We start from the raw sequence: 13,084 nt of genomic DNA, 5'->3' as shown, positions 1-13,084 counted from the left end.
ACATGCTGCCTGATTTTAGTGAATACAACTGGGTCATTCCTGATTTTGTCTGGGAACTGGGTGAACACATTGATCTTGGTGAGTTTTCATTTCAATGTCATGATTCAAATTATGTGTCAATACCTGCCCTTGTCTTATTTGAATAGGATCCTTGATTTCAGTAAGTCAAACAGGGACAATTATTCTTAAGTTATACTGCAAACATGGCTGCGAAATTATGCATTTTGAGGTAAGCATCCCAACCTCTCCATCTTCTTCACTTTACCTATTATTATGTCTTCTATTCCCAGATAAACTGGCCAAAGCTCTACCAGAGATGGAGGAAATAGCCAAGCTACTACCAGACTTCGACAAGATAGGCGAGAACTTCACTTTCCTCAAAAGCCTCTTGTCTTTTGGTGAGTGAACAAAACTTAACTATGTCTTACTTACATAACTGCATCCTAACAAAAATTAAAACCATTATTTGCTGACATCAGTGTTTAGTCCAGTGTCCATGTTTCAAATGAAGAATACAGTAATTGTACCCCAGGCAAACCTGTCTTCCACATCTCTAATATTGTTATGCTGTATCTAACGGTTTAGTTGGTTGCCTTACGCCATGCTTAAAGTATAGGATCTGCTGTTTGTCCTACTTCAAAGTGACCTCAGCAGAACGAGATAAAAGTAATATAAATATTGTTACAGTTATATAAGTAAAGTAGCTTGCTTCATGGTCTAAATTGCTGCTTTTTCTACAACAGCCATCCTGTCTACGGTTGTGGTTGCTATATTCTTCTACAAAGAACCCTACTTTACATCAAATAACCTAAAAGCAATGTGTTGTGGATCAGTGGTTTTGTAGGCAATGCTAAACCACATGTCTTGTAGCATGGTGTCATTTATTTAGATGGGACCAGGTGCACATTGGTGAGCAGTCCTGGAAAGACTGTTGTCAAATAGTAGGGTTTATATAACAGTATAAAATAAACATTTTCCGTTAATTTCACTTAATTTATTTAAATAATTATCTAATAACACAAATAAATGAAATGAAATCCCTCTAATAACCTGTGCAGTCTTTAGTCCCGGGTGTTGGCAATTGGAATCCAAAATTATTATTTTTTTTCATCAAGTTACATTGACAAAGGTGGTCACATTGTTTTATGTCATAATGCAACATTGACAGATAAATCCTATTCTGCCTTTAAAACCACTTGCCAGTAGAGGAAATACCTTAAAATAGTAAGATGAAAGGCCCAGTTTGGTGTGTACTTATTTCTTTTAACAGTTTCTCATTAAGTGGCTACTTCACTCGAAGCTCAAGCACAGCAGTGGCTTTGTTTTAATACACATCATCAAGCTGTGTCCCTGCTTTGATCACCATCCCTCTGCTTCTGTCTTTTATGATTTTTATCTTGTGTTGTTCTTCCTTTCTCCTCCTCCCCAACCCTCCTGTCCTCCTCCACATTCTTCACAGGTGTGAGTTTGGGTAGTGAAGTCAAAGGAGCTTCTGGTCTGCATCTGTTGTTAGGTGTGTAAACCCTGCAGTAGCACTGCCCTCTCCCCTCTTTTCTCTGTTGCGCTTGACCACCACCTTGCCACAATATTGGTATGGTTGTGGGTTCCTGCTCGCCAAGGTCCGGCTCTAAAGGCGTTAGCAGAGAATCTTCCCAGGACGTTGGCTTCCAAGTTGCAGACCCGTGCTGCTGTCATAAATGGCAGTGTTCATGGTTAACACAGGGTCTGTATTCAGTGAAATGTATGACCTGTCACTAGGATGGTGCAAACGTTTCTTCCTGGTCTAGGTCTATTCAGAGGAGTATGCTTCTAGTAATGCAGCCTCCAATTTTACCCTGTGGCATTACTGGAATGAGTAAAAGCCTCACTCTTCTAATATCCACTCCTTCTTTCTCAATTATTTTGAAATCCTGGTTAATATTCCTTAGTTCTTGTATAAACACACATACACAAACACACAAAGTGTTAAATAGTGGCAACAACACACCATGATTTAAGTTGAATGCAGTGCCATTGTGTTGGCCTTTAGTATATCCCCCTCTTTCCCTTAGACTCTCTTTAACCTTACTGTCTTTGGCTGTACTCTGTCCTACCTGTGTGGTTTTTGCCTCCTTTGACTTCCATTCCCTCTCTCCCCTGACCTGTATGGGCTGCTTTCTATAATTACACTTGCATTTAATAATCTTTGGGGGGGGTCTCAGTCTGCTTTTAGTTATTTCAACTATTTAATTATCAAATGTTTGGAAAATGCACACCGAACACATTTTATATTTCTGTTGAAATTTTGATATGTCAGAAATGTGGGCATATGCACCCTAAATATTTCTCTTTTTAAATTATTTCTCTTTTAAATGATTCCAAATAGTGGTCATGTACAGTGTTACATGGAAATGCAATATATTTAAGTCATTTTAATGACATTGCCAGGCCAGATGGACCACACCTCTGCTGTGAGTCATAAAATCATAGTATGATTTTATGACTCACTCTCCAGGTGTGTTCTTGGTTCTTCTTAACTTACCACCCTTTCATGGCTTAAAGAAAATACGTTTCAAATACGTTTTGAGTTTCAAGTTTTTGTCTGTATATATTTTGTGTGCTTATATGTTAAGTTTGCCTCTGCGTCACATTACATTGTGGTGCCTCTGTGATCACCTGCCTCATTTATATGGCTAAGCAGACTTTGCTTTGTGCAAGGCAATATCAGCAGGTTAGTTCATAGTTAAACACTTTAGACAAAGTGGATCTTAATATTCAGTGTGGGTTTTACATTTCTTTTGCATTTTAAGTATTTATTGTTTTCATTTCGGCATGCACTGTTAGTTTTCTTTGAACATCATGTCGTCGTCAGGGTGTTTTATTTCACCATTCAAAATTTCAGTAAACAATGTGAACCTTTTATTGAAAGTTGTTTAAAGAACTCCAGGTGCACTTAAACATTTTAAAGATTATTTTTGGGGGGATTTTTCCCTTTTTATGTTAGTGACAGTGGATAGACAGGAAAGGTGGGTGTGAGATGGGGGATGACACCCAGCAAAGGGCCGCAGGTCAGGCTCAAACCCAGGCCGCTGCAAAGGCCTCAGCCTCCCTGGGGCGCACACTCCTGGGTGAGCCAGAGGCCGCCCCACACGTAAACATTTTAAAGACACGTTTTCTTCTTACGGGAACTAATTACATAATAACTGGTGATGCTTTTTTTAAACAATCCTAATTTTTTTAAAGAAGTAAATTTACTTACTATAATCACAAAAAATTCTGATCCCAATTGGACTGTGTGTTCTTAGTGTTAAGAATAAAGTTGAGTTTGTCATTTTTTTAAACTTGTGTGTGTGTGTGTGTGTGTGCACACAAATTTAAAAAAAATACGTATGTCATATCTATGCAAGATTTCCCAAACATTTGAAATTGAATAACTCTGGTCTTTATTTCTCTAATCATATGCATGCTTTACATGACTCTTTCTGGCATATTTTTGCTATGGGCATTATCGTCTCCAAAAGCTTCTTTATATTCCGAATTCATTAGTCAAAGATTCATTTTGCAGTAACCTAATTTTGTTTTGTTGTCTCCTCTGGTAGAGACCTCAGGCGATCCTCCTCTCAAAGCCACAGATTCTTCTACTGCAGCCACACAAGATAGCAGCGACAAGCAATACAAAAAGGCAAGTTTGGAAAACTTACTGACACTTCTCAGATTTTTCCTCTCTACTTTACCACCTCTTGGTTTCACTCACCTCCTCTGCAGCTTGGCTATCTCTCACTTCAGTGGCAGGAACTGTTGTTTATTGAATCAAAATCTACTCAAACGTATACATGAGTTTGTATTGATCATGGCACATAGCGCTTGAGGGACCTGAGCACTTTGAATAAAAGTGATCCCTAAATGGCATACATTTTTTAATAAGGGCAAGTGAAGTCTTTTGGAGTGTGTTTTGATTCAATTAGTTCATCTGAATGTGGATTTTGAGTTTCACTATCCAGCAGTATAATCAAGAAAGGTTTTTAAGTCCTTGTGGCCATGGCCGTGGTAAGAACAATAGCAGTAACCGTGTGATTCAAAATCCCCATGACCATGTAAGTACAGTATGGCACTCATTCTATTGAGTATAAGCTTAGAGTTTATGCACACTGATACTTATCATTGCATTAAAAGTACCTTTACTACTGCTTTATCTTAAACACCTGTCTCTGGCCGAAAACTTTGTATGCACATTTGTTTTCATTGCTGTTGTCCTCTCTGTTTTGTGTTCCTTTTGTGTTTTGTTGTTTTCTGCAAACTTACCAGTTTCACTGTCCCTCTGTTCTATTTTTATGTTTTTGTGTGTGTTTTTATCACTGTACAGCGTCAAGGTTGAAAACATGTGAAGGTCTGACATCAAATATTAAGAAAAGCAGAATTTGTATATATATATATATATTTCCTTTCCTCTTCTAGACCCTGCTTTTACTCATGGTCATTATGGTCTCCAGCATGACCACATATAACACAACCCTTACAAGTTGTTTCCCTTCAAGTTACATTTAACAAATATTGCATGCATATTTCTCAGCAGAAAGAAGCAAACAGAACAGAGTTTAATGATGTCACGTTGTGGAGCCCTGACCTAAACAGATTTCACCTGCTATGTTTTTATGCGTTATGCTTCACCCATGATAAAGAAATACATCAGTGCTGGCTTTGCTTTTTTTAATCATCATCAGCATCTTTAGCATCATTGAACATCATTGCGTCGCAGCACTTTAAAACATCATTGTCTTAACTGGGTTATTATTTTACCTTGACAGTAAAACCAGAATTTCAACTCTTTTGAGGTATTTTATACTGCTAAGTTTAAATATGAAAATCAGTTATAGGCTTGTCTGGTGATTAGTCCTCAATCCCCATTGGTGAATAATGATGACAAAGGAGAACAGATTTACTGTTTTTGGCGCTTGCTGAGAGGTGCTGGTTGTGGTATTAGTCACTTCCTCAGCCTTAGTCTGGTAAAATATGGCTTCTCCCCTTTGTGTTTGTGAGAGACTGACTTTGTTGGGTAGCATTGATTATGGTGGCAAGATCAACAAAGCCAAAGACCTTGATTCTGTTAAACTTGAGTTTCGACCGGATCTTCATTCTCTAACCTTTTAATATCACTAATGCCAGTGACTGAGACACAGGCCAGGTTTCCTCTGTTGTAGCCCTCTGATTGGATGCAGCATTTGCGTGTATGGCTGAGCCCAGCGGCTGGCTCATGTCTTTGTTGCTGCTCCTACCTGTCTCTCATTATGACATACCCCAGCAGGGTCTGCTTGGCGAGCTCATTCTTATTCAGCAGCAGATCCAGCTGCACGAGGAGGAGGTCCGGCGGGCCGCAGCAGCCAATAGTTCGTCCCCCCCACCGCCAGAGCCTGCTCCCAGTCCGCCTCCGAACCCCAGCCCCCCTCAACAGAAACGCAAGGTGAAGGTCCCACCCCACTTAGATTCGTCCTGTCCTACCAAATTCTCGTAAAAGGTCACAGCTGCAGAGAAGAAATATAGTATATACAGTATATTTATATGTTCTAGGACAATTTCATTTCTAGCTGCTGCCTTGTCAACTAATACAGTAATTCAACACCAGGCAAAAACAGCAGTGTTTCACTGTCCTTTGTGGTAAAACGTTTGAAGTCGGTTGCACCCCCAAAGCTGGCACTTTGAATATTTTTTAATAAAATAATGACGGTCTACATTTTAGAAGCGGTGATTTCTGTCACACCCTAATACACAGGGCATGGTAGACACAACAACATGAACAGTTGCAAAATGATTTATTAACAACACATTCCACTGCCGTTGCCTTGCAATAAATGCAATGTGTGTTATGCTGACCACATGCACAGCAACATCTTAAGATAAAATGCAACACACTACAACAACACCATAAATCATACACCTCCTCTTTGACTGTATTAATTGCATTGTATTGCATTTTATTTTACAGTTGTCTAGTCCTCTACTTTAAGGCAGGGTGTTAGTGTTTTAAAATATTTTTTACAACTTTTTAAGCTAATTTTGTAACATTTGTAGAGCAGACAAATTGGCCTGTCAATACTTAAATCTGTCTACCCAACAGTAGCCTCAATGTATCACCCCATAGTCTGCCAAACTAAGCTATGCTTGTGAAGAAGGCATGCATGGACCTTCATTGCCTGGTTCCAGAAGCACAGTGACCTAGCTCACTCTCAATGTCTTATGCAAATTGATGGATAATCATCAGCAGCCCCCCATTAATGTACGGAAACACTGCATGGAGTGAAGTGGAAACCAGCTGCATGGTGTGAGCTGCACTTTTGGAAGCAACCATGAATGCATCCAGCTATAAAATAAATTAAGAGTTGACTATGTTCTCTAAATAGTTGTCTATGATAATTCAAAACATTTTAGTACACTTCATATTGCTAGAAGGTAGCTTATTGCACACATATTTTTGCATAGAAAGAAATAGTTTTTCATTAAGTTGTTTTGGTGTCTTTTTAATTTACCTTTCTTCTGCTGCCAATCCCATTTGTTCATGTATGCTGTGTCCCCTGCTTTCTGTCCTGTCTCTCATCTTAACAAACATGTTCCAAGTATACAAAATGTACAGTACAGGCCAAAGGTTTGGACACACTTCCTTATTCAATGCGTTTCCTTTTATTTTCATGACTATTTACATTTTAGATTATCACTGAAGGCATCAAAACTATGAATGAACTCATGTGGAATTTTGTACTTAACAAAAAAGTGTGAAATAACTGAAAACATGTCTTATATTCTGCTTTCTTCAAAGTAGCCACCCTTTGCTTTTTTGATAGCGCCGCAAAACCCTTGGTGTTCTCTTAATGAGCTTTGTGAGGTAGTCACCGGAAATGGTTTTCACTTCCCAGGTTTGCCTTGTCAGGGTTAATTAGTGGAATTTCTTGCCTTAATGGAGTTGTTTTGATTAGAAGTCACGTTGATACAGAGCCGACAACTGTTTTCATATTATGGCAAGAACTAATTAGCTAAGTAAAGAGAGACAAGGGGCCATCATTACTTTAAGAAATGGTGGTCAGTCAGTCTGGAAAATTTAGAAAACTTTGAATGTGTCCCCAAGTGCAGTAAAAAAAAAACATCAAGCGCTACAACAAAACTGGCTCACATGAGGACCGCCCCAGGATAGGAAGACCAACAGTCACCTCTGCTGTAATCAGAGCAAAGGGTGGCTACTTTGAAGAAACTACAATATAAGACATGTTTTCAGTTATTTTAGTTTTTTGTTAAGTACATAATTCCACATGTGTTCATTCATAGTTTTGATGCCTTCAGTGAGAATCTACAATGTAAATGGTCATGAAAATAAAGAAAACAAATTTGCTTTACCCAATAATAACAAATTTAAACTGTCGTGACTAAATGATTTTGCTATTAATTTTGGCTGTGGGATTTGTACCTGTTTGGGAATAAGAGCTTGTTGATTGTGGCGGAGTAATACCAGAATGACTAGTCTGCCTGTATTTTGATTCTTTTTTCTCTTTCTTTATATATTAACTTGACTCTAAACTCTGGTTCTCTCTGAAATACAGTGTGCACGTTATGAACCTTCGTGGTGCTGGTGGGATTTCGTGCTTGTGAAGTTGCACAGTGAGAGAAACGGAAGTCCCTTATTTTCAAAACTAAAAGGAAGCATTAACTCGGTTTGTTTTTGTTCTTTTTCTACTCAAACCTCTAGTCATCAGACAAAGAAAAGATAGACCAGCTTCAAGAAGAACTGCTCCGTACGCAGGTATAGTAGTGAGTCACTTTTGATATAATCTGTTTCTTGGTGGATCAGAGGAATGCTTGTTTTGATGTGAATGATGAAATTGCCACATCATGGCCAAAAAGTCAAATAGGTTTACCAGGCTTTACTTGACATTAAGAGCATTAATATAATATTAAACAAATATTTGCTATGAAAAGATATAGTGGAATAATGACATTCTGTACAGAGAATTAAGTCACACTTTCTCTGTATGTGTTGTAATCTGAACTTCTCCGTTTTTTATTGAGATGGCTGTTCCAGTTGCACATGCATGTTAGTGCATGTGGATGTGAAAAAACGTAGGTACTTAATTTATTGGGAAACAGTCTGTGAGAGCTGTGTGAAGGCAATCCCAGCCTTCTGTTTTTTTGTATTTTGAGTACAACCCTTTAAAGGTATTTGTTAAACATGAAGAATTACTTGTACTACATTGTTCATACATCTCAAAAAAGGGGTGGTAAGTCCCACAATTTCACCATTAGCTCAAATACCACCAGTTTTGGGGCAAGAAAATTTCTGTTGCTGCTGATTGTTGACTGGATTCTACCATTAATTCCATAGCTAAAATATCAGCGCATGCTGGAGAGACTGGAGAAGGAGAATAAAGAGTTAAGGAAAGTGGTGCTGCAAAAAGATGATAAGGGGATTCACCAGCGGAAAGTGAAGGTGGGTTGCACATATGAACACATACACTAAATAAACACAAATAAACACTAGCATGATTTAAAAGTTTTTCCCATTAGGCTTGGATTTTTAAATACTTGGCCTTGCTGTATTAAGCATAATCCTTCTACAGATACAGAAATGTTTTTTATTCTTTTGGTATAGTGACTGTAATATTGCTGTTTGTGTCCTGTTATATTAGTTTTGTCATTCCTGGCTGTCATTGCTACTCTGGAAAACAGTGTCAGCTAATTACATTGTAAAAAACATAACTTGTATTGTTACTCATTGTTATTGTGTCCTATATAGAAATCCCTTATTGATTTGTATTCTGAAGTCCTGGACATTTTGTCTGACTATGATGCCAACTACAACACCCAGGACCACCTACCCAGGGTAAGGAGGAGCAGTAAATTATAATTATACTGTTCATGGGAAATGGGTTTCTATCAAAGTGGTCCATTTTACTTAATATATTACTTTTATTTTATGTAATATTACTTTGAATCCTAAGCACAAATGTCCTTTTCCACTATGTTCTTGCACCTTGGGGTCTCCTCTTCTGTCGGTCTCTCGGTCTGTATTTTGTCCAACCACTCACCCTTTTCTTCTTCCTTCTGTTTCAGGTGGTTGTGGTTGGGGATCAGAGTGCTGGGAAGACTAGCGTGCTGGAGATGATAGCCCAGGCCAGGATCTTCCCCAGGGGCTCAGGAGAGATGATGACCCGCTCTCCTGTCAAGGTATGTGGGACCACACTGGCTTATGTTTGTATAATCTTTCCTTTTTAAAAAGACATAAAGAAGATTTACCCTTTTGTTCATACTGAACATGTTGTCGGAATGTGTTGTCATAAAACTACAGCATTGACAGCAAATGTGAGCAAGAATCGGCACTTAAGGTATTGCGTGAAAGGATATGTGTAGGAGCCCAGTTCTGATGGATTTCTGTAGTTTATCTGCGTCCTCGACAATGCTGATCTTCTTTCTGCAGGTAACACTAAGCGAAGGCCCCCACCACGTGGCCATGTTTAAGGACAGTGGCCGAGAGTTTGACCTCACCAAAGAGGAAGACGTAAGCCACAGTCATTCCCTCCATCCATCCACCTAAGATCATATTTATCACTAACGTTTTTACTTGTTAACCTCATTATAACTGGCATCTCTTCCTCTGTCCTGCAGCTTGCTGCTCTCAGGCATGAGATTGAGCTGAGGATGAGAAAGAGTGTGAAGCAAGGACAAACAGTCAGCTGTGAGGTTGGTCGTAGTGCTTCCATTCAGATTACTAAAAAAGCTGCTACTTGCCGGTTCACAGATTTTAATGTGTCATAGAATAATTCTGTTTATTTCTTTCATGTCAGACAATATCCTTGAGTGTCAAAGGCCCCGGCATCCAGAGGATGGTGCTTGTTGACTTACCAGGAGTCATCAGTGTGAGTATAGATTCTTACATTAATAAGGGTGGGAATGTTTACAAATGTATAGATGTAAACTGTATACTAGATACTTTCTGTAATGTATACACATATTTATATTATTGTTTACTGGATTCTATTCCAGACAATTCATTTTTCTCAAATCAAAGCCAATAGAAAAAACTAGTCTTTGCAAATAGTCTTTTAAAGTTTTTTTTAATGGGTGTCTATCTCAGACTGTGACTGCAGGCATGGCATCAGATACTAAGGAAACCATCTTCAGCATCAGCAAGGCCTACATGCAGAACCCCAATGCAATCATCCTCTGTATTCAGGGTGAGCCATGACTATACTATTAACAGTTGCATTATACTACTATTAACATTTGTTGCAGTGAGCAGGAGATAGTCTGTCAGAGAACTTGACTGTTTCACTTATTTCCAGTTGTTGTGTTCTCATGCAAAACATCAAATCTCAGTCTGTCATGGTTTTTATCCTCCATACCTTCCTTGTTATGGTATGTACACCATTATCATATCTCCTGTGCCCTCCTTGCCTTCCTCCAGATGGCAGTGTGGATGCAGAGAGAAGCATTGTTACGGACTTGGTTAGCCAGATGGACCCCCAGGGGAAGAGGACCATCTTTGTCCTGACCAAGGTGGACTTGGCTGAGAAGAACCTGGCCAGCCCGAACCGAGTAAGATGGCCAAATTGTCCCAAAATATAAATACAATAAAAATTTAAATTTGTATGTAAAGGACTATACTGAATAATAGTAAGAGGACTATACTGAATATAAATAGCTTGGCACTTAATCACTTATTTTATCACAAATATTGTAATGAATGCCTGGATCTATTTACAGGCTCTGTATTGTCGTCATCAAAAGGGACAGTACCACAGTTGAATTTTGCATCGTTAGTCATCATGTTTTTGACTCGTCAAGTCCTACTTAAGTGTTACTGAGGTGACAGAAATATGTGAATTTGATTTACGAAACATCTGCATTTGAAGATTCCAATTTCAAAACAATTGCAACACCAGTGGATGAAGTGTCAGCCACTTTGAGTGACACTATTTGCATCTGCTTCACAAGAGGGAGCTCCATACTTTTTATTCTAACCAAATTATTTGTCGGTGAGCCAATGTTGGGGAAGCGTGTACTAAAGAGTGGACTTGTGTGAATTTAAGTCCTTCGTTTTACATTTTCTTTTTCAGATCCAGCAAATAGTGGAAGGGAAGTTGTTTCCCATGAAGGCCCTGGGCTACTTTGCAGTGGTGACAGGAAAAGGTAACCTCTACAACTGAGTAGTCCATCATGCTGGATTTAATTTCACATTATAACATGACTACTTTCTGGTCATGGTCATGTCAACTTAATTGTAGACACCATGGAGCTAGATGGCAGATACTTGGGTTTTTTTCAACATATTATTTGCATACATTTTTTTTGAAGGATTGCTTTGCCCTGTATAACCTGAACTGTGTAGCACTCCTACTAGGAGTACATTCAGTTAGATATAGATTATTCTGTAAGACATCTAACATTACCTGAATAGTTTTTACTTACACCTTGTTCTGCTGTCTTGTGTGCAGGGAGTAGCGGTGAAAGCATAGACTCCATTAAAGACTATGAGGAAGACTTCTTCCAGAACTCCAGACTACTCAGGCAATTTACACATGATTCAGAAAACACTAATGCTTCATCAAATGAATCAAATCATTAATCAAAATCTATTAATGAATGTATGTGTGCAAATAGGGACGGCATGCTGAAGGCCCACCAGGTGACAACAAAGAACTTGAGTCTGGCAGTCTCTGACTGCTTTTGGAAGATGGTTAGGGAGTCTGTTGAGCAGCAGGCCGATGTCTTCAAAGGTATGTGTGTGCTTGCAGAACTAACTGTTATCCCAGGGCGGGTTGACTGATTTATATTCCTTGGTATTTGTGCCATTTAGTGACTGTTTATATCCAATGCCTTTTATATTCCCAGGCATGTTTTAATATTGTGAATGAACACGGTAGGATTTTATCCATGTACTGTACAGGGAACAGGTGGTGGTGCTACTCCTCTTCTACTCTCCCTTCTCCCTCTATTGGCCTTACTCAGCCCACCCTGACACACTCCCTCAGTCCTGCCTTCCAACTGCAATTAGTCTCGACAATCTCAAGCCCTTTGCTAACAGAACAGGAGATTTATGGCTGTGAGACTGCAGTTCCCATAGGTCCATTGTGTAGTGTATCGATCCATAGCCCATCAAATAACACACAGCCGGCCTCAATCCTCCGTGCTTGGCGCCACCGTGGCCCCCCAGACCAGCAATTAGCCTAATCTCCAATGTGGATAGGGAGGTGTGGAGTGTGTGTTGAGTGTGCATATATGAGAACAAAAACTCAGACTTTTGATTAAGAGTTTGTGATTGATCCCATGCCCTCATCTCCTAAGGGACCAGTTAAGAGAGTGAGTGTGCATAGTCCACACCCACTTTTTATTAAGGGATAGGCACCATTTGCAGTCTGAAAGCTGCCTTTATATCATACCAAGTTAAACAAAGCAGGCCCTGTCCCTATGTGGTCAAAGCCTGCTGACTGTAGATAATTACTGTTTGATGTGGGTAACATCAAAGCTGAAAAAGCAATAAAAAACATAGGAGACAGTTAGAGATAAGTTTTGTCCAGGCATGAGAATAAGCACAGGACAATTCACAAATATCGAGGTAGATTTATTTTGACGTTTTAAGGGGCCTGGTTAAATTTAAGGCTTTATAATGAAACCATTAATATGGAACTATAGTTTACCTTATGTAAAATATAAAGTTGTTCCAATATTTGTTTTAATTTAAGTCTTCATGTTACTGTTCCTCCTCGCCTCAGCATCTCGCTTCAACCTGGAGACCGAATGGAAGAACAACTACCCTCGTCTGAGAGAGCTGGACAGGGTGAGAATTACAACATGAGTAACACAATGCTCTTTAATAGAGGCTCAACAAAAAAATCAAGGATGGAAAGAAAAAAGTGGTAGCACGTTTGTAAAACAAAGGATTTTTGTAAAGATAAACAACAGCTGCACACCAATGAAGTTACCCAAAGACATTATAGTAACGATACAGATGTTTATTTTGTTTTTTGCAGAATGAACTCTTTGAAAAGGCCAAAAATGAAATTTTGGATGAAGTCATTAGTTTGAGTCAAGTGACCCCACAACACTGGTAAGTTAATAATGAGCTAAT

General features: G+C 39.0%; 1 protein-coding gene across 7 annotated transcripts in view; it reads left to right on the top strand.

The window, feature by feature from the left end:
* Positions 1–13,084, top strand: part of opa1 (OPA1 mitochondrial dynamin like GTPase) — a 39,257-nt gene that overhangs the window by 2,665 nt on the left and 23,508 nt on the right. The window contains exons 4-22 of one of the 7 annotated variants that reach the window (XM_034882558.1): positions 3–78; positions 291–398; positions 1,460–1,513; positions 3,579–3,661; positions 5,282–5,437; positions 7,709–7,762; positions 8,342–8,446; positions 8,753–8,839; positions 9,070–9,183; positions 9,434–9,514; positions 9,622–9,696; positions 9,801–9,872; positions 10,091–10,190; positions 10,421–10,551; positions 11,073–11,145; positions 11,451–11,523; positions 11,617–11,732; positions 12,729–12,793; positions 12,987–13,063. In XM_034882558.1, the coding sequence (XP_034738449.1) occupies positions 3–78; positions 291–398; positions 1,460–1,513; positions 3,579–3,661; positions 5,282–5,437; positions 7,709–7,762; positions 8,342–8,446; positions 8,753–8,839; positions 9,070–9,183; positions 9,434–9,514; positions 9,622–9,696; positions 9,801–9,872; positions 10,091–10,190; positions 10,421–10,551; positions 11,073–11,145; positions 11,451–11,523; positions 11,617–11,732; positions 12,729–12,793; positions 12,987–13,063 (1,700 nt within the window). Of the gene's footprint in view, positions 1–2; positions 79–289; positions 399–1,459; positions 1,514–3,578; positions 3,662–5,281; positions 5,438–7,708; positions 7,763–8,341; positions 8,447–8,752; positions 8,840–9,069; positions 9,184–9,433; positions 9,515–9,621; positions 9,697–9,800; positions 9,873–10,090; positions 10,191–10,420; positions 10,552–11,072; positions 11,146–11,450; positions 11,524–11,616; positions 11,733–12,728; positions 12,794–12,986; positions 13,064–13,084 lie in introns of all 7 variants that reach the window. The other 6 variants (XM_034882561.1, XM_034882562.1, XM_034882559.1 and 3 more) reach the window with 6 other exon arrangements.

The sequence above is a fragment of the Etheostoma cragini genome, chromosome 9, assembly GCF_013103735.1.
Source record: "Etheostoma cragini isolate CJK2018 chromosome 9, CSU_Ecrag_1.0, whole genome shotgun sequence".
NCBI classification, from domain to species: Eukaryota; Metazoa; Chordata; class Actinopteri; order Perciformes; family Percidae; genus Etheostoma; species Etheostoma cragini.
Note: the sequence above shows the minus strand (reverse complement) of the source record. Positions and strands in the feature narration are given on the sequence as shown.